General features: G+C 41.7%; 1 protein-coding gene across 2 annotated transcripts in view; it reads left to right on the plus strand.

The window, feature by feature from the left end:
* Window positions 1-22,029, plus strand: part of PDE6A (phosphodiesterase 6A, cGMP-specific, rod, alpha) — a 66,922-nt gene that overhangs the window by 2,172 nt on the left and 42,721 nt on the right. Inside the window, exons 2-6 of one of the 2 annotated variants that reach the window (XM_008565911.1) lie at window positions 4,864-5,016; window positions 5,621-5,710; window positions 6,350-6,490; window positions 14,383-14,457; window positions 21,538-21,602. In XM_008565911.1, the coding sequence (XP_008564133.1) occupies window positions 4,864-5,016; window positions 5,621-5,710; window positions 6,350-6,490; window positions 14,383-14,457; window positions 21,538-21,602 (524 nt within the window). The remainder of the gene's footprint in view (window positions 1-4,863; window positions 5,017-5,620; window positions 5,711-6,349; window positions 6,491-14,382; window positions 14,458-21,537; window positions 21,603-22,029) is intronic. The other variant, XM_008565913.1, reaches the window with a different exon arrangement.

The raw sequence follows: 22,029 nt of genomic DNA on the forward strand, positions 1-22,029 counted from the left end.
GGACCAGGGCAATGGTTTTCCACTCGGGGCTTTCCTGAGGAGTCATCAACTGGATTGGGGTTTGTTCTCCCTTCAACTCTCTCCAGACTTTCACTGTAGCCTACATGGATTGTCTCACTCATTTCACCTTCAGAAGAGTCTCTGTCATAATTCTTATTATCTCTGTTTCACAGATGATGAAACTGAAACCCAGAAAGTTTAAGTAACTTGCTCAGGTTCACACAGATAGAAAGTGGCAGACCAGGAATTCAAACCCAGATACTCTGGCCTTGAGCCAATGCTCTTAACTGCTCTGCTATTCTATACTTCCTCCTATCTAGAAAATGAGGGCATTGTACTGGGTATTGTTTAAGAAAGGTCATTTTGAATTACATAGCAGAGAGTCAACACCTTATGCTTTGTGGTTAGATCTGGGCTTGAATCACGACTGTCCCTTCCTACGGCCTTGGCAAGTCATTTAGCCTGCTAGGCTCATTTCCTAATTTATAAAATGGGTGATAATAGAGTTGTTGTCGGGATTCAATGAGAGAATTATTTCTCATCGAGCAGTGTTCTTGGCACATTGGTTCATGTTGGCAGCTCCTCTTCCTTCTTATTATTGCTATTTTGTTGTTGTTGTTGAGAATCTATTCTATGTGATGAATGCTGTGTCAGGTCTGTGTAGTCTTGTCCTTCTGGAGCTTTCCATTTAGATTCTGTTTGTGGAAAACAGAGACCAGAGATTCTGAGGACATCTGTAGACCCTGTCGTTAAGGGATTGACCATTTAGGAATGTTCTCTGATTCTAGGGCTGGCCAGTTAGCTCAGTTGGTTAGAGCACAGCCTTGTAACACCAAGGTCAAGGGTTTGGATCAAAAAAAAAAAAGAAGGTCCTCTAATTCTAAAAGATCTGACCTAGCAGTAGCTTTGGGACTTGAGTCAGTCTCTGAGGCCAGTGACGCAAGCCTGGGGTGGGAAGGTCCTCTAATTCGAAAAGATCTAACCTAGCAGTAGCTTTGGGACTTGAGTCAGTCTCTGAGGCCAGTGACGCAAGCCTGGGGTGGAATCGGTCCAGGCAGCTATCCTGTGTACTCAGTATTTGCATGTGCTTGCTTCATTTGATTTGTTTCCTTCCCGGGTTCCTGGGAAATCTTACTCAATTCCTGGCTGGGAGCTGAGTGAAGGTGGAGGGAAACGGTGTGGATTGGGGTCTGGGTTGTCCCTGAACCACCAAATGATACTCTTAGCCTTCAGCACCCTCAAAAAACCTGGGAAATGGTTACAATCACCACATTTCAACAATGAATGGAGTTTTCCAGGGCTGTAATGTACCTCCTCACCCCCTAGCAAATTCTTCCTCTTCCTTGGGATCTCCTCAGGAAGACTTGCCATTAGGATTGCCAGACAAAATATAAGAAGTCCAGTTAAGTTTGAGTTTTAGATAAACAGAAAATAATATTTTATTATAAGTATGTCCCATGCAATATTTAGGACACACACTAAAAAATTATTTATTCTTTTATCTGAAATTCAAATTTAACTGGGCATCATGTATTTTCATTCGCCAATCTGGAAATCCTACTTGCCATTTGATATTTATTTATGTATTAATCTTTTACCCTTTCTCCTATCAGGAAAGCCCATGAGACCTGCCTGTCCCTTTGTGTCTTATTCACCACTGGTCTCTAGGACCTAGGCCAGTGCCTGGGACAGAGTGAGCACTCATTATAGTTTAGTAAGTGAGCAAATGAATGAATGACAGCCCTTCCCCAGCACTCCCTGTGGCTGAAAAATCCCATTTGTAAAGACTGACCCTGAGAGAACTGCCAGTTCTAGAGACTCTGTTGTCTGCCCCTGTTCTTCTTCCCTTCCTGTGAGACCTGGCATCTAGAATGCCAGACCAGAAAGAAACCTCAGGGAGGACCTGACCTAACACTGATTTCACCAAAGGGGAAACTGAGGCTCAGAAAGGTTTGGATTATTGACAATGTACTGAGTGGCCCCTGAAGCCACTCATAGGACAAGTTCCTCCCTCCCTGAGACACCAGGTTATCACCCATCCTGTGGGAGTCTACTTCACATTATTGTCTGAATTGTGGGTTCATGTTTTACATAATGTCCCACTGTACCATCAGAACCCAGTGAGAACAACGTCATCTTACTGTTCTTGGCATATCCAATGTCTGACCCTGAGCCATTGCTCCATAACTATGAATGAACAAATCAGTGACTAAATCAATGAATGAATGAGTGAAGCAGCTATGCTACTTACCAGCAAGGGAGTTGTCTGTAAAATGGGGAAGGTGACAGTTTTTTGTAGCAGGGCTGATGTGAGCATTAATGAGATAATGTATATAAGTCATCTGGCTTTGGGCTTCGTACATCATTTTTAGTCACTAAATAGTAAATCTCATCATGGGACACCACAGGAGAACTGGGGAGCACAGGAATGAGCAGTGTTGCACTGCACTTTAAAATCTAAACTCCTTCCTGTGCCTCGAAGGCCTTGCTGGATCTGGCCCTTGCCCACCTCTCTAACTTCCTTGCCCTGCACCCTCCCTCTCCTTCTCTATGCTTCAGCAACACTGATCTTTCTGCTCCTCAAATGGGCTAAACTCATTCCCACCTCCTGGCCCATGCATTCTTTGCACCCCCTGCTTGGAATGTGCTTCACATGCCTGGCTCCTTTGATCCTTAAGACCCCAGCACAGCATCACATCTTCAGAGAAGACCCCCTGACTGCCATGACTAAGTAAAGTAGCCTTGGCCTGCCATCCCCTCCATCACTTTCTGCAGCATCATCCAGTTCATTTCCTTCAAAGCAGTTCTCATGAGTTCAAGGGAGAATGCTTAGTTGTTTACTTGCTTTTTGTCTGTCTCCTCCATTTGAATGCAAGCCTCACAAGGGCAAGAATTCCACCCCTTTTGCTCACTGCTCTAACCCCAGGGTCTAGAAAAGTGCATAGCATACAGAAGGTACTCTGTTAACACTAACTGAATGAATGGATGACTTTCAGCTTTAAAGTAAATGACTTGAGCTAAAGGGCTTCTAAGTTCCCTTCTGCTTCTGATAATCTGAGATTCTATGACATGGTTGTTTAGGACATTTTGTATGCTGAAAATATAGGGATGAAAGTAATTGTGTAAATGCTAGTCAATTGGTAGCTGGAGTGCTTGTGATGGGAGTTCCAGGGCCGAGAACTCAGTGGGATAGAGGGTTCTGGTGGATTTATAACATATGCCTCAGATGCAGGTGAGGCCCAAGGGTTTGCTTTCTCTAGTAAAGGTGAACATTGTAAAACTGAACTGACTTCATGAAATGAATCTGAGCATGCCCCACCCAGACCTGTACTCAGGAATTTATAAGTATCCTTAGGTAATGACACAGAAAACTCTTCTTGGCTAATGCTTCTTTAGAGATTTTGCTTACTCCTGAAATCCTAATTAAAGTAGAGCCCTGCAGTCTTCTCTTAATTCCTTTACCCTTCACCTGGTTTGAAACAGCTTCACTGACAACAATGCGGTTGCCTATTTATTTAATCCCACTCCAGTTGGAAGAAATCCATAGATGCAGAGTACTGCACTCTGAATTTCTGAATTGTAAGAAAGATTCTGCAGATTTAGTTCTAGAAAAGTTACATGAATTGGCCCTATGAAATACATTTCCACCTCAGAACAGCATGAACTACGCGTGTTTGAGCTGGCTCAGGTCCCAAGAAATGCTGTCAGTTGGGAAACACCACAGTGCTACCAGGAAAAAGAAAAGTGGATTCTTTAGAATTTAAGGCAACAGTTCGGGCTCTGTCTCCTCACTCTGATGACACAGACTGCACTGCAGCCTCTACTCGCCTCGCAAGCTGCTTTGGGGGTAGCGTGGGGTGGGGGGACATGTATTCCTCTGTACTCCCACAGCTTTGAGCCAAGCCCTTTTGTCCTCTATCACTAATTGTTGTGTCTGTGAGCTGGCCTGAATCATAGTCACCCCGTATCTCCAGTGCTTAGCATAAGGCTTGACACATAGTGGAGTTTCCATTAAGATTTGTGGGCTGTGTGGTTAGCTCATTTGGTTAGAGCACAGCCTTGTAATGCCAAGATCAAGGATTCAGTTCCCTGTACTGACCAGCCGCCCAAAATAAATAAATAAATAATAAATAAATAAATAAATAAAAAGATTCGTGGAATGGGAATGTTCATTGAACTATCTGTGTGGTGCTAGAACTGGACTGTTAAAAAGATGAAAATAACAAATCCTTTTGTTCAATGGCCTGGAGCCAAGTTTAACTTTACCCAGGCTTCTCTGAGGGGCAACACAGCTGAGGGTAGGTGTGATGCCACACACACACACAGACACACGCACACACACACGCACATGCACACAAGGGACATTAACCTTCTCAAGTTACAGTTCCCCCTTCTATAAGATGGGTTGATAATGGTACCTATCTCATAGGTTATTGGGAGGATTAAAATGAGATGATGTAGGTGAAGTGTCATGCATAATACCTGCTAACCATTGTCATTATTATACTCACTAAGGTCTTTTCCCCAACTTCTTCTTAGCTGTCTGTCAAGTTTCTATTTTGGGCTTAATTGTCGGCATCTCAAGAAAGCCTTCTCTAAACCTCCCTCCCCAGGCAAAGTCAATCCCCCCCACCCCACTCCCATACCTGGGCCCCCACAATCCCTAGTGGGTTGCATCTCAGACCTTCTTCTTCTACTGGATTTTGGAGGCTTCCACGGCAGAAATCATCTCTGATTGCCTTGCCCCTACTGAGGGGGGGTAGATGGAAATTTCTTTCTTCCTTTGTCAACAAAGGGCTCTGGGTTGTTTTATTGTCCTTGCTCGTCATTTTCTTAGTCATGCTTGTCTCTGCCTTCCTTCAGGATGAGCATTTCTGTGACTTTGTGGACACCCTCACAGAGTACAAGACCAAGAACATCTTGGCTTCCCCCATAATGAATGGGAAGGATGTGGTTGCTGTAATCATGGCTGTGAATAAAGTAGATGGATCCTACTTCACCAAGAGAGATGAAGAGGTAAGAATGCTTTAGAAACTGCTGGAGTGGCCATGCTAATACATTCTCCTAGCTCATGAAGTCCCCTGAACCTTGCTATTTGGCCTGGCCTCATTTTCCCCATCTATAAGACAGAGAGTGCATCTGATGGTCTCTGATGGAGGCATGATAGGATAATAATTAAGGTGTTGGGCTTTGGAGTCAGGAATGGTAGGATAATTGTTCTGCCTCTGCTGATATCTAGCTGTTTGACTTGGGCAGTTTACTTAACTTCTCTGAACCTCAGTTTTCTTATTTGTAAAATGGGGATGATTTTACAATGTCCACCTCATAGGATACTTGTGATGGTCAGATAATATACATAAATGACTTACCATGGGGACTTCAAATTCAATAAATAGTAGCTATTTTTCATTAATCCACCCTTATCAATACCAACATTCTACATTCTGTGAGTTTTAGACTCTTATAATGTAATATTTTATTAATCTATATTCTATTATCCATCTGTCCAAATTGCCTCTGATGATGCTTTTGAAATATTCAGACATATGCTGATGGTAGACATGCCAGAGGTGGGATTCCTCCTTCTTATCTAATTCCCCTTATGCTGTTTGATTTTTAGATTCTTCTTAAATATCTCAATTTTGCAAATCTAATCATGAAGGTGTTCCACCTGAGTTACTTACACAACTGTGAGACTCGACGTGGACAGGTAAGGGGCTTGACTCAAGGGAATGGACTGGGCATGCATGTCCTTTTACTGAAGCATCGATGTGGTTAGGGCTGGCAGGGCAGGTGGTAATGATGGTGCCTGGGAACCATTATATAGTCTCTGGCCAGTGTTCCTAGTGTAATGAGGTCGTGGATGTTTGTAAAGCTGTATATGCAGAAGTTCTCAAATCAGACAGCTTGTGTTTGAATGCCTGCTCAGCCACTTACTAGCTCTAAGACTCTGAGAAAGCCATTTAATCTCTCTAAGCTTCAGTCTTTCATTTTGAGAAGTGGGGATAATTATGGTACCATCCTCAAAAGATTGCTGTCAATAGATAATGTATACAGGGCACTTATGCTCAGTTAATGTTTGTTACTATTATTTTTATTAACAACCTATGAGATAAAAGAAATGGAAAGAGTTGAACACAGTGTAAGTGAGCCAGTCACTTCACTTCTCTGAGTCTCAGTTTCTGCATCTGTAAAATGGGGATAATTATCCTGTCTATTTCTCTGGGTTATCGTGAAGGTCAAATGAGATAAACTCTAGAGAACTTTACAGAGTTGTTATTATACTCTAGCTAAGGAAGCTGGTAATTTGTGCCTCAAAAACTTTGAATATGTTTTTGTATTTCTTCAGATACTGCTGTGGTCTGGGAGCAAAGTCTTTGAAGAGCTTACGGACATCGAGAGACAGTTCCACAAAGCTCTATACACAGTCCGTGCCTTCCTCAACTGCGACAGATACTCTGTGGGTCTCTTAGACATGACCAAGCAGAAGGTGAGAAAACCTCAGGAACAGATATTTCCAAAAAAAAGGTTAAGTAGATACTGAATGGAACCCAGAGTCTCATCATGCATTCAGTTGCACAGGGAAGAGGCTGGGTGAATTTGGATGGCTGTGAAAAGTTTTATATGGGTCCTTACTGAAAAGTATCAGCCATTAAAGGGGAAAAGTCAATCTAGGACACAGGTGAGTGAAAACCACCTGTATTTTCCTTAATCAGTTGGAAAAGAAAGCAGATGGGATATGGCGGCTGATGAGGTGGTGAAGGTGTGTGATAACAAAGTTTCTAGTAGGTTGAAAGTCCAGAAGAAAGTTGCCAACTTCAGGAATTTTCAGAAAATGTACTGAAAGTTGGGTGTAAACCTTCCTTTGGTTTGTCTAGCTCAGGGCTCACCCAGGTGATTGATGTGGAGGCTGATGCTTAGATATGGTCACAGGCCATTTTAGTGGCAGTTAAGGTACCTAAAGAGGCAGAGTTCAACGTGAGTCTCAGCAATGTTTTTCAGCTATGTTCTCTCAAACCAGCTCTCACATTCCTCTTTCTTTATCTGTTCCTGCCTTGTGGGGCTGATCATTTTCTGCCTTGGAACAGTTTCAACGTTATCTAGATTTATCCTTTCCTATCCTGAAGACCTGAGGCACAGGATTCTTGTCTGTTTCATTTTGCTGCATATTTTGTCATGCTGATTGTGGTACCCAGACCAATGCAGACACTCCAAATATTGGGTTGAGTGAATAAATGAATTGCAGAATCTGGGGTTGGAAAAGACCTTCGATACAATCCAGAGGCTCCCAAACTTGGCGGTTCATCAGAATCTTCTGAGGAGCTGATTAAAAATTGCTGGGCCACATTTTCTGATGGTCTGCCTTTTTATCTTACTGTTTTATAAGCATCTTTCCATGTTGGTACATATGGGTTATTTTAAATAAAGCCTTTATATTGAAATGTAATGTAGACACAGAAAGGAGCACTAATTATAGATGCTATTTACAGGTATATAATAGTTCAATGAATTGTCACATTGTGAACATCCCCATGTAACCATGACCTAAACTAAGAAGTAGAACATTACCAACACCTCAGCAGCCCCTTTCACACCCTCTCCAGTAAGCCCCACAGCGTCCTCACTGAAGGTAACCACCATTTGACCTTTAACACTGTATTAGTTTCATCTGTTTTTGAGGTTCAGAAAAATGGAATCATACAATACGCAGTCTTTTGTGTCTAGCTTCTTTTGCACAACATTTTGATTGTAAGATTCATCCTTATTGCTCCGTGTAGCATATTCATTCATTAATTTTCATTCTTGTGGAATATTCCATTACATGAATAATGCACAATGTATTGATTTGTTTCTGCTGTTGATGGACATTAGAGTTTTCAGATATGGGCTATCATGAATATTGCTACTATGAACATTTTAGTACAGTTGACCCTTGCACACCACGGATATATGGATTTTTTTCAATAAATACTGTACAATACTACAAATGTATTTTTCTTCCATATGATTTTCTTAATAACATTTTCTTTTCTCTAGCTTACTTTATTGTAATAATAGAGTATATAGTACTTATATCACACAAAACATGTGTAAATCAACTATTTATGTTATCGATAAGGTTTCTGGTCAATAGTAGGCTATTAGTAGTTAAGTAAGTTTTGAGGGAGTCAGAAGTTATATGTGGGGCCGGCCTGGTGGCGCACTGCTGCAGTGCGCCACTTGGGAAGTGTGGCGGCGCTCCCGCCGAGGGTTCGGATCCCACATACAGACCGGCCGCTCACTGGCTGAGCGAGGTGCGGGCGCAACACCGAGGGTTGCGATCCCGTTGCCGGTCCCGGGCTGGTACGGGCGGGAAACTGAGGGTTGCGATCCGTTGCCGGTCACGAAAAAAGACAAAAAAGGAAAAAAAAAAAAGAAGTTATATGGGGGGCCGGCCTGGTGGCGCACTGCTGCAGTGCGCCACTTGGGAAGTGTGGCGGCGCTCCCGCCGAGGGGTCGGGTCCCACATACAGACCGGCCGCTCACTGGCTGAGCGAGGTGCGGGCGCAACACCGAGGGTTGCGATCCCGTTGCCGGTCCCGGGCTGGTACGGGCGGGAAACTGAGGGTTGCGATCCGTTGCCGGTCACGAAAAAAGACAAAAAAGGAAAAAAAAAAAAAGAAGTTATATGTGGATTTTTGACTGGACAAGTGGTCAGCACTCTCACCTCCACATTGTTCAAAGGTCAAGTGTACATATCTTTTGGTACATAGTGTTACCCATTTCTGTTAAGTATTTATCTAGGAATAGAATTTCTAGGTAGTAGCTTTAGTAGATATAGCCCATCTGATTTTCAAAATAATTGTACCATTTTATATTCCCACCAGCAATGTGGGTTTCCTCTCCAATACTTGGTATTGTCAGTCTTATTAACTTTAGCCATTCTAGTGGGTGTGTGATGTTTGGGTATTAACATGCATTTCCTTAACAATTAATGAAGTTGAACATTTTTTTCATATGCTTATTGGCCATTTGGATATTTTCTTTTGTGAAGTGCCTGTTCGAGTCTTTTCCCCATGTTTTTAGGAGTTCTTTACAAATTCTAGACACAGGTCCCCTGTTGAATACATGCCTTGCAAATATCTTCTCCCACTCTGTGCTTTTATTCTCTTAATAGTGTGTTTTGATGAATATAAGCTCTGTATTATAATGCAGTCCAATGTATCAGTCTTTTCCTTTATGGTTATTGATTTTGTGCCGTATTTAGGAACTCTTTCCTGGCCCAAAGGTCATAAAGATATTTACCTATGTGAACTTCTAAAAGATTTATTGCTTTAACTTTCACATATAGCTTTACAATCTACCTGGATTTTTTTTTTTATGTGTAGTGTGATGTAGAATCAATATTAATTTTTCCATATGGATATCCAATTGACCCAGCACTATTTATTGAAAAGACAATTCTTTCCTCCCTGTTCTGTTGAAAAGACCACCTTTCCCTATCATAACTTTATCATCAGTCAGTGTCCATACATGGGTCTGTTTCTGTATTCTTTATTTTGTTCCACTGGTATATTTATCTATTCTTCTGCAATAATATACTGTCTTAATTTCAGTATGTTTATAAAATATCTTGATATCCAGTAATGAAAAGACCTCTAAGTTTGTCATGTATTAAACTTTTACCAGGTTTTATATCTCTTCTACTTCTTTCTGTATTTTCCATTCTTTTGTATTTTGTACTTCATTTGAATATTTCTTCTGATCTGTCTTCCATTGATAACTAATCCTCTCTTCAATTGTGTCTAATTGGTTGTTAAACAATCTATTGAATTCTTAAATTCAAGTATTTTTCAATTTTAGAATTTCCATTTTATTCTTTGTTTGTAGTTTTCAGTTCTCTGCTAAAATTCTTTATTTTGTATTTGATTTCTGGGGTTTTTTTTGGTTGTTGTTCTTTTTTTCTCCCTCCCCCTGTATTTGATTTCTTAGACATAATCACAATTATTTTAGAGTTTGAGTCTGAAAGTTATATCTGTAGATATCTTCTATGGGCCTTTTTCTATAACCTGTTTCCCCTCTGATTTTTCAGTTAATTCCTGTCTTTTACAGGCTGATTATTCGACCAGTAGAGACATGTATGAAAAATTATAGAGATAAATTGAGACTCTGGGAAATGTTATCTTCCTTCAAAGGGAATTATTTATTTCGCTTCCGACAAGCAGCTGGGGTAAAGGCAGAGAACCTCAATCCAATGAGGGATCAGACTGATTTGAAGCTGGTCTTCAGTCTTTGTGAGGCTGGTCTACTTCTGGTTCACTTCCACTCCTAGGATAGAAACCTTTTCAGCCGGAGTTGGGGTGAGGGTGGGGTGCATCCCAGCCTGGAGTGTTTTTAAGGATCTCTCCTCCTTAGCAGGACCTGAATTCCAATTTCGTCCTCCTCACCCAGTGAGTCTCCTGAAGCTTTGCTCAGCTTCTTAGCTGCTCAGTAGCACCTTTGGTATCACTAAGTGGACCAGAAGGAAAAGTTGAATCAGGTGTCAAGCTCACATGTCTGGGTTTCCCTTCTCTTGGGGACCTTGGCCCATTAAGTTCTTACTGCTTTGCTAGTTCTAATTCCTTCATATAAATATTTGTACACACACATACCCATACATAAAGTTCTGATTTTATAATTTTCTAGTTGGAAGATTGGTCTGAATCAAACTAGTCACCATTAACAGAAGTGGAAATCCTTTTTCTTTGTTCTGTAGTCTATATGGATTTATCTCATTCTTTTCAATAGTATGAATATACCAAAATTAACTTATACTTTCACTTATTGCTGGGTGTTACAATTATTTCTAAATATTCTTGCAATTAAAGACAATGCTGTAATGAACAGCCTTGGAGTTGAATCCTTGAATACTTGAGCAAGAGTATCTATAGAATAGAGTTGTAGAAGTGGAATAACTAATTTTTTGTTTTTCTTTTCCCAAAATTTTCCCTCTAATGGCTATACAGTTATACAATCTCATTCATACTGCATGAGAATTCCATTTCCCCAATCTCTTACCAATTCTTGACATTATAAATATTTTAATTTTTTCCATCTGAATGGGCAAAAAATGGTTTTCTTTTCCTTCCAATTGTTTTTTCACTGATTACTAGTGAGTGTAAATATATTTTATATGTTGGTTTGTGATTTGATTTTTTTCTTCCATGTATTCCCAGACATATCATTTGCCCATCTTTAAAACTGTCTATTTTTTATTAATTTACGGAAGCGTTTTATAAATGATAGAGATTATGTATATATGTCACATATGCTGCAAACATTTTTTTCCCTGTCTATGGATTATATTTTAACTTCATTCATGACATCTTTTATCACACAGAAGATTTTTTTTTTTCCTTTTTGTCTTTTTTCGTGTCCGGCAACGGACCGCAACCCTCAGTGTCACGCCCATACCCGACCGGGACCGGCAACGGGATCGCAACCCTCGGTGCTGTGCCCGCCCCTCGCTCAGCCAGTGAGCGGGAACCGGTCTGTATGTGGGATCCGAACCCTCGGCGGGAGTGCGAGTGGCGCACTGTAGCAGTGCCCCACCAGGCCGGCCCATCACACAGAAGATTTTTTTTTTTCCTTTTTGTCTTTTTTCGTGTCCGGCAACGGACCGCAACCCTCAGTGTCACGCCCATACCAGACCGGGACTGGCAACGGGATCGCAACCCTCGGTGCTGTGCCCGCCCCTCGCTCAGCCAGTGAGCGGGAACCGGTCTGTATGTGGGATCCGAACCCTCGGCGGGAGTGCGAGTGGCGCACTGTAGCAGTGCGCCACCAGGCCGGCCCATCACACAGAAGATTTAAATGTTCTTTGATGGCTTCTGAGTTTTGGGTTTATTTAGGAAAGACTTATCTAAAATAATCTTGTGTTATCTTTTAGTATTTTTATAGCTTTGATTAGTACAGTTTAACTTTTTATTTATACTGAAATTAAGTATGTGTATGGTATGAGATAGGGGTAAATTTTGTAGTTTCCCCCCCATATTCCTCCACTCAAAGGACAGTTCACCCTTTATCCACTATTTTGATGTGTCACCATTTTGATAAGCCACTTTATAGTATACCAGATTTCTATATACACATAAATCAATTTTTCTGATTTTTACTTTTAAGATACCTCTCTAACTGGGTGTGGTGTAGATGGGCCATGTACTGATTTTAGGGAATCTCTAATTCTAGTGCAGCTATTGGTCTGATTTTGGCATACTGTTAATTCACAATTATCTGGCCAAATATTGCTAAGTCCAGCAATTTGCCCTTTGCTTCTCCTTCAGGAAGTAACAGATGAAGGAATTCATACAAATACATAATTCCTTTTTAATCAAAAGAATTTCTGAGTAGTGTAATTCATAAGACTCCCTTTCAAGGTGCCCAGTTTGCAGCAGGATTTGATTCCAGGCTGTTCTATGCTGTACTGTTCTGCCCTCTGTTTCTTTTGAACTCCCTCTCAGAAGGGAAAACCACATTTAAGCAAGAATATTCTGACTTAGACATCCCCCAAAGATGGAACCATTTAGCAATTAGAAGTGGACTAGGCTGCCTACAGTCACTCTAGGAACCTGTCTGCCACATAGTAAAGCTTTTACCTGAGCAATTGACATTATGAAAAATGTCATTAAAGCTATTGTACACTTTAAATGGATGAATTGTATGGCATGTGAATTATATCTCAATAAAGCTGTTAAGAAAGAAAGGATGAAAGAAAGCTGGGGGGAAGGGGAGGGAGGCAGGGATCGGGGGTGGGGAAGAGGGAGAGGTCATAGATATTCCCACTATCCATTCAACCCCTTACTTGACAACTGCTCTTCCCCTTCAGATAATCTTCAGATCTACTCAGTGTTTGACCACACTGAAAGAAAGTGAGCCGAGACGCTGGGCACCATTCAAGCTTTATTAAAGAAAGAAATCTGCCAGGCTGTGCTCAGAGTGGCAGGCAGCCCAGGGCTACCCTAAAAATGGGGGACAGCACCAGGTGTGGGGGTGGTAGAGCTTGTATAGTGCACCAAGGGCTGGCTGATACCATCAAGGAGGGTCATTATGCTAATGTGGATGGGGTGGAGAACTGCGTCCTTGCAGAAGCAAAAGGGGTTTCTGTTTAAGTCAGGAGGCTTCTCGTAAAGGGTAGGAGGGAGGGGAGGGGAGGAGGTGGGCAGCTCCATTTTGTACTTGGGCTTGTCTAAAGTGGCGCTGGTTATGTAGCAGATCTATTACACACAAAGTGTCAGACTTCTGGGCTCCTCTAGCATTTAATACTCTTTTTCCATTACTTCTTTTTTCTTACCCCCATCTACCTTACTGTAGTTAAAACCAGTACTTGATTGTCTTCCTTATGAGACACTAAGTTCCTCCAGGGCACAAACTATGCCTATTCATCTCTGTATATGAAAGCACAGAGATAACCTCAGGCTAATGGCCTCCTGCTCATTTTGCTTCATTTTTATTTTTTTAAAATATGGAACGCTTCACAAATTTGCATGTCTTCCTTGCGCAGGGGGCACCATGCTAATTTCATCTGTATCGTTCCAATTTTAGTGCACGTGCTGCCAAAGCGAACACTTATTTTGCTTTAACATCCACTTGCCCTACAGATGTCAGCCTCTCTTGCTGGATCACAGATAGAAATCTACCTGTCCATAATGGGTACCATTTTATCTTTTTTCTTCCTTATTTAGAAAAATATATATGTATTTTTCCGATTACAAAAGCAATATGTTTATTATGGAAAAATTTCTAAATAAATTACAGTCTCATTGCAATCACCCAGAGAAAACCAGTTGGAAATGCTTTATTGTGAATTTGTTCTCAGCATTTTCTATATATAATTAAACATTGAGGTCACGTGATTTTTTTTTTTGGCAACTCACATTTTTCACTCAGTGTGTCATAGACATCTTTTCAATCAATACATAAACGTGTGTAACATCATAGTTAATAGATGTGCAATAATTGATTTAATAAATCCCCTTTTATCAGACACAGATTGTTTCTAGTTTCTTACTGCTATAAATCATACTGCAAGGTTTTCAATCACATAATTAGCATGTCCTTCAGGTAAATTTCTTAGCCATAGAGACCCCGCTTTCCCTCTCATGTCCCACAACACTGAGGGTACCCCAACTCAGCTCCCATGCTTTTGGCTAATGATTAGACAAGCCTAGTTCATCAATATTTTGAAGGGCAGATGTGATTATCCTTTAATTCTAGGAGTCTTGCAGCCCTTTGAAGTTTAGGTTTCACTGAGCTCTTCCTGCTTTCCAAATTTCAGTGATGATTCATATACGTGGGACTACTTTTCTTAATCTCCCTTTCTTGCTCTGTTTTCATAACATTAATTATTGTTTTTTTTACTCCTAGGAATTTTTTGACGTGTGGCCAGTTCTCATGGGTGAGGTTGCACCCTACTCTGGTCCCAGGACTCCGGATGGAAGGGTAGGTCTCTCTCTGACCTTTTTGATATGATCAAAAGTGTAGTGAAATTCAAATGCAAGGTCAAGCATTCCGATTCCCTCCTCCCAAAACAAAACCAAAAACAAGAATTCAAATGCAAAACACTTAGACTTTACTTTTTCATTTCTTTATCACATAGATATTTATCTTCTCTGTGCTGGGTCATTTCTCTTAAAGTTAGAATAATTCGTTACAATTGCCAAGTCCTGTCATTTGCAAAGTGTTTTGAATGTCTTGCAGTAATTTTACAGTAACCTGGTGGGGTATCAAGCAAGAATCAATATTTTCACTCCATAACGAGGAAAGAGCCTCAGAGAGATCAAACAACCTAGTTGTTTATGATTCTAAATTCCTGTCAATTAGAGCTGGAAAGAAACTTCATATCTAATTTAGAATGTATGAATTCATAGCCAGAAGGCCAATTCCACCTGATAGATACTCTTGTTTGGCTGCATAGGTTTTAAAGTTTTTCTTTTTTGTTTGTACTTTTAAAAAAATTTGGATTGGTAATTATTGCTTAATAATCAAGATATAGTCAGCCTTTCATATGCACAGGTTCCACATCCATGGATTCGACCAACTGCAAATTGAAAATAATTTATGAAAAACAAACCAAAAAACAACAATACAACAATAAAAAATAACACAAATAAAAACCAATACAGTATAACAACTCTTCATATAGTATTTATATTACATTAGGTATTATAAGTAATCTGGAGATGATTTACAGTATACAGAAGGATGTGCATAAGTTATATGCAAATAATACACTATTTTATATCAGAGTCTTGAGCATTCAGAGATTTTGGTATCTACGGGTGGTCCTGGAGCTGATCCCCCCACCACGGTTGCCAAGGGATGACTGTATTTCCCATAAATATCTGGATTCTCAGTTTCTTTTGAAAAGGTGGAAGATCGGTCAAAACTGGACCCACAATTTCTCAGGGTAAATCTGATTGGAGCTGAGTGACAGCTGCCTCCTTGGAATGTGGCTTGAACCCTCTAAGTGTGCCGCGGTGCCCACTACTCCTTCTTATGTCCATCTGGTCCCTTGGTCTCATGTACGTTTCTATCAGGCTCCTCTAGACATTTGAGTTTCTGACCTCTGGTTTTATCCATTTGCCTCATTTTAAAGATGAGATAAAATCACTTTTGAGACACTGAAATGATATGTGTGGGGATATGGATATGATGCAGGATAAACAGACCTGGCACTCAAATGGCCTATAGAACCTGTAGAATGACTGAATGACCGTAGGTGAGGCCTCACAGGATAAGTAAGCAGGGGGTCATGCTCTGAATTGAGTTTCAGTCCTGTGTTATTCCCATAAGACTTTCTGGTCAGTGTGAAATAGTATATCAGTTTCTCCTAGGAGGCCTGATTCCACCTAGCCAACCCTAACCCTGCCCAAAATAAAGGGCCTAGCATGTTTGTGTATGTGTGTGTGTGTGTGTGTGTGTGTGTGCGCGTGAATGATAAGACTTTAATTAATTCAAACTCTAGGAATTCAAAATTAATACCCTTGCCGGTGAGCTTCAAATGCACACCGGAAAAAGTCTCAACCTAAGAATCTGTATTTGCTGTGCTTTATCCAAAACAACCTTTGCAGCGTGCTGCTGTCCAGTTTCAAATTACGCTCATACAGTTTCATGATTTCATGTCAGAAGATGGAGTCTTCAAGGATTGCATCATGTGCTGCTGTCAGAAACACTATTTGGGGATACTTTTCCTTTTTTTTTTTTTTTTTTTTTTTGATGGCTGTCCAGTATGGGGACCCGAATCCTTGAACTTGTTGTTATAACACTGTGTTCTAACCAACTGAGTCCACTCCTCCTTTTTAAATACAGCTTTTTTGTGTTGGCATAGTTGACATCGAAGGAAACCAAGATATTCCATTCTAAAATACTGAGGACTGTTGAGCTAACAAAGGTTAGAGTGCAGGAGGCCTGTCTGCCTTTTCCTCTGTCTCTCTGTCCCGGAGATGGCAGGAAAGAGGACCTTCCTACTCCCCCACCCACTCCTGCCTAGAGAGAGAGATGTGAATTCTGTCTTTGCTGGAGATAACTCTGAGCTCTTATCAGATCAGAGCCTGGCATCAGCAGAGCTAGGAGGGTCTACGAGCAAACTTCTCTTTCTTGTAAATTTATCGTCTTACAGCTTCCCATCTTTGGAAACCTTAACCTTCTCTCTTTGTCCTGCCACCTCTAAGGTATATGTCTCTTTGTTAAAATACTGTTTAAGCAAAGCCCCAAGCCACCGAAGAAAGAGAGAAATGCTTCTAAACTGAAACCTCTCCCACGAGATGGATACAGCACGCGTTAAAATAGAAATATTTTTTTTCTCTTGTTAATCTTATTTTAAAGAGAGTGTCTCAATGAAGAACTTATGATGGCTGAAAAAGGAGGTTATTTCTTATCTTCCTGTCAACATGTTGCCACTGAGCTTTATCTCCAGTTCACATACAAGCTGAACTTGTATCTTCTAGAAAGTTAGAAGTTGAAGAACTGGAATAGAGATCATTGTAGCTTCCAGACACCACCAACTTCAATTAACTCCAGTTTCCTTGGCAGCTTTGATATTCAGCTCTCTGAGCTGAGCCCTGAGGTCAGAGGTCAGAGGTCATACCCCACTCCAGGATTACCAGGGAAATGTCAGGTTCTCACTCATCTGGCTCTTCACCCTCAAGTGCCTCAGTCTTTAAGACTGAACTGAAAAAGACATTTTCTCACTGTACACCAGCCCATCATTTGATGAAGAGCTGCCTATCATTTAACGAATTGAAGAACTTTTGGGTTCACTGAGGTCACTAGCACAGCTTAAGACTTTTCTTCCCCCAAATCCTTCCCCATCTCAGGTAGCAAGGGCTCAGTCCTTCCAAGAGTATGAAGCATTAGGTGTGATGGAAAAGGCCATGGTCCAGAAGACAAAGGACTTTGGTTTTGGTAGGTTGCTAACCTATAGGGTGAGCTTGGTCAAATAATCCCTTGGGTCCTTGATTTTCCCATTTATGGAGTGATGTCAATTCCAGGTGTAGGTCACAGCCATGAGGAAAACATGCATAGGCTTGAACTGGGGCCCAGACATAATGTGACAAGATTGTCCAGAAGTGGATCTTCTGGAAAGAGTCTGGGCTTGCAGGGACAAAGCCTGAGTTCTGATCCCTGCTGCAGTGGCTAGTTGTGGCCTTGGGAAAACTCTGTAAGCCTCACCTTCCCCATCTGTAATGCTGGGTAATCATGCTTACCTAGCAGAGCTGTGGTGACGGCAGCGAGTCACACACTGACATGTACACGGGAGGCACTCCAATATGTAATCACAGCTGCGGGGTGGAGCCTTGCTGTCTGCTGCACTTTACCTGGATTATGTCATTTACTCTTCTCAAGAAGCTTGTAAAGGAGGTATCTTCATTTTCCCCATGAGATAATTTGAGGACACTGAGATTCAAAGAGGTGAAATCATTTGCACAAATTCAAACCCAGGCTGCTTCTCTCTCTGGAGACTATCCCTGAAGTCATGCCTTTTCCTGTTCCCTTTTGTCTTCTGACACGACTCTCACACTTCATCTGCCACATTCACTTCAGAAATACAGCTCTTGTCTGGATTCCGACCAATTAACCTCCCCAAATCTTCAGTTTTAAAGCTCCCTGATAGCAGCTAAATCTCACTTCATCTCTTCTTAAAAATCAAATGTTGTGTGTGTGTGTGTGTGTGTGTGTGTGTGTGTGTGTGTCTTAACTAAAAAGCTATACAGGCTGTTTAGGCTTCACAGAAAAAACAAAGACTAGAGCTCATTTTAAAACCGGTGTATTTCCATGTGCCATGATCTGGCTACAGCTGCATTTGTGGCTTGAAAGCCTCTTGTGTTCTAGTGTTAGCTGCTCCTGTGGAAGGTAACAAGGGTGCTCTTGATGGCTCAGTTTTGATTTTTCCAGAGACTGATGAATTTGTACATGAATATGGCCTTGAAGGCAACTTGACTGAGCTACAGTGTGTGGAAAAAGGCCTATTTACCTAAAGCACACTGACCTTCTTGTTAGTTTTTGTAAAAGCAAATTGACTCTCCTGCGGGCTTCAAAAAAACCGTCCATTTCTAACCTTTCTAAAGAGTGTCTTGACAACCCTGGGCAGGGCAGCCAGCTGGGCCCAGGGAGCCTTGAGGTTGCCTGAGAGTACAGTGAACAGCACAGGCCCAAGGACAGATTTCCTTAAGGCAAAGCTGAAAGATGACCAAGAAGGTCCTGGAACTCCACCTCCACAGCTTTACCAAAGTCCCAGTAGATAATGCAGCCCCTTTGCTTTTTAGAACAACTTAGGGGCACAACTTTGCTATTTATTTTTAAATATTTTTGAGGAAATTTATTTATATTTATTGAAAGAGTAATACATGAGCACAGTAAAACCAAGCCTCCCTTCCTCCCAGTCACCTTCCCCTTAGGCAGCCACTGTTAGCAGACTATCTGTCCAGGGGTGTCTATGGATGTTCAGATACTCATGGAGATGTGTACATATTCCACCACCGTTGCCCTGACAAACGTGATGATTCTGTTGTGTACCTTGCTCTTCCCACTTAACCGTACATCTTGGCGTCTTTCCCTATCAGCGCAGACACAGCTATTTCACTTTGGAAACATGCAAGGTATACACAGTACACTCAGGTACTCAATGTGTTTAACCACTCTCCTAATGATAGACATTTCGTTGTCTCCAGGCTTTTTCAAGCAGTCTGGCTGAGACCCCTAAATGGGGCAAACAATGCTTTTACCCACATTTGGGGGTATACATGTGAGTGTACTTCAAAAAGTTCACAGAAAGACTTGTGTTATCTTTTAATTGTTTTTCTGCTTAAAACTTTTTCAAGTACCTTCAAATATACAGGATTCATTACTACATGCGGAATTACTGGGACAAAGAATATGTGCATTTCAATCTTTGAGAGATATTGCCAACTACCCAACTGCAGTCTTAGAATCATAGTTGGGAGAGCCTTCAGGGATTATCTTGTCTAGTTTTTTCCCTCCCTCAATTGCCCTGAGAGCTCTAGAGTTCCACAGTGGCTGCCTTGACCAAGGGTTAAGGGGAGAAAGGAGGACAGAAAAGGGAGTGAGAGAACAATGAAAGCTGCAGGGTCTCCATGCATCCAACTCTGCTTGATATGATTAGATTCCATGCTTTGTTTTGAGAAAGAAGCTTAACAGCAGCAACAAACACACCACATGCACACACACACCACTGATCTAATTTTATAACTGGGGAAACGGAAGTCCAGAGGGCACACATAGTAGAGTCAGACTAGAGCATGAGTCTTTTCACTCCAGGTCTAGTCTTAGCTCCATTGCATTCATCAGGCTGCAGGGTTTATCTAGTCTCCCCTTGAATGCTTCCTATTCCAGAGAGCTCATTACCCCTGGGGGAGCTTATGCCATTGGAGCAGCTCTAGCTTCTGCCTTTTGTTTAGCCAGAGTTTGCCCCCTGGAAGCGTTCAGTCACTGCAGCTGGCTCCAATGGGCTTGGAGGAGCAGAGTCTCTCATTCATGAGTTTAAAGAAGGTCAAGTTAGTTGATCATGTGTCAACCTAAGGGGTTTTCAGACACCCTTGACTGGGTCAGGAATTCCTCTTTGTGTAGGTTCTGGGTCAGGAAGCTTGGGGTGGGAACCAGGTATGTGCATTTAAATCTCTAGGGCAGCACTTCTCAAAGTATCTATAGTAAAGAAACAGTTTGTTTTTTGCTTTTTTTAAAAAAATTTCCTGTCCATTCTTAACACCAGGGTCAAGGGTTTGGATCCCTGTACCGGTCAGCTGCCAAAAAAACAAAACGAAACAAAACAATGAAAACCCAAAATAAAATAAAATAAATTTCCCATCCATTTTAGACTGATACTTTTCAAAATATGATAAAAATATATTACTAGAAAAATAAAATTTTATAAAGACAAAATGCGTGTCTTTTTTAAAAATTAGATTCAACAGACCTAACCTAACTCAGTCAAACTGTTATAAAACTTTCTAAATGTTGACTCTCAATTTCTGTTTTTATCTCATCATGGAATGGTAACAACTAGTTTGCTGACTGGCACCAGTCCAGGGGCCACACTTCAAGTAGCCCTGTTCTAGGTGATAGTGATGCAGATAGTACAACACTATTTTAAGCTATTGACCTTAAGAGACATAATGACTGAAAGAATACTGAGCTGGGAGTAAAGAGCCTAGGTTCTGATTCTGGCTCACCATCTTGCCGCGAATGAGTCTTTCCTTCTCTCTGCATCTTGGTTTTCCCATTGGTAAAATAGTTGCAAATCATACTTGGGCATACAGAAGACTTAATAAAGTAATAGAATTTTCCCTGGACAACTAGGGAATGGAGGCACCTGCCAATACCCAGTGGCATGCTGGGGAGTAACATAATTGAACAGATCTACTTTTAAGAGAATGGGAGTTTTAGTGATGCAGGGAGGTGGGCGGGATGGAACAGGTGGAAAGTTAGTTTGGGGGCATGAGACACAATGGAGAAGGTAAGTCTGGAAGCGATGACACAGCAAGGAGAGGAGCTGAGTGGTGGGCGTGAAGGAGGAGGGGGGCCATGACCATGGAGGTGCACCATGGAGGTGGGGGACTGCTGGGTTAGTTATGATTCTAAATGGGACAGAAGGTCAGCTGCCAAAAAATAAAATAAAAAATAAAAATCAATGGGACAGGAGCCTCCTTTCCATTTCCCCTCTCTCTAGACTCAAGCAGCCATCTTTATCTCATTCTGCTTTCACTCAACCTCCAGATCCCCTTAGGAAACTTCCCATTCCTTTCCCAGCCCCAGATCCCAGCCCACGCCTGGCCATTGTGATCTGGTTCCAAGAAGCAGCACACTGAATCTTGAGATTCAGCTGAGGACAGTGAACACCACAAAGAGCCCTGGGCACACCCTGAGAGGAGTTCTGGTCAGGCTTGGTGCTTCTTGAAAACGCTGGTCATGTGAGGGTAAAGAGGAAGTCCTGTTTCTGGACACACTCCTATTGAAGTTCTGCTTCTGACTCGTCAGGTCTAATTTTTCTATCTCTTTTACCAGGAAATTAACTTTTACAAAGTCATTGACTATATCCTGCATGGCAAAGAAGACATCAAAGTAATCCCGTAAGTTTCATCTCAAAACGTGCAGAATTGCAGGCACATTATCAGCATCCATAGAATCTTATTCCAAGAATCAACATTCCAAACCCAGCCAGGCCACACACTTGGTTAGAGGCTGAGCAGGCAGTCAGGAGACAGTGGAATGGTGGAGAGACTCATCTGGGGTAGGTAGTGAGGCCCCAGGGAGGGAAGAGGTTGATCAAAGCCACCGTGAGCCGGATGGTGACCCAGGTGCTCTAAGTTGCAGTCCCACATCCAGTGTTAATAAGTGGCCTGTCCGGGCCTCCTTTTCCCATCTACACAACGAGACCATTGAAAGAAAGTGAGCCGGGGCCGGCCCAGTGGCGCACTGGATAGTGCGCCGCTTAGGAGGCGCGGCAGCGCTGCCGCCCGAGGGTTCGGATCCCACATACAGACCGGCTCCCGCTCA

This window comes from Galeopterus variegatus, unplaced genomic scaffold, assembly GCF_000696425.1.
Source record: "Galeopterus variegatus unplaced genomic scaffold, G_variegatus-3.0.2 Scaffold212, whole genome shotgun sequence".
In the NCBI taxonomy this organism is placed as follows: Eukaryota; Metazoa; Chordata; class Mammalia; order Dermoptera; family Cynocephalidae; genus Galeopterus; species Galeopterus variegatus.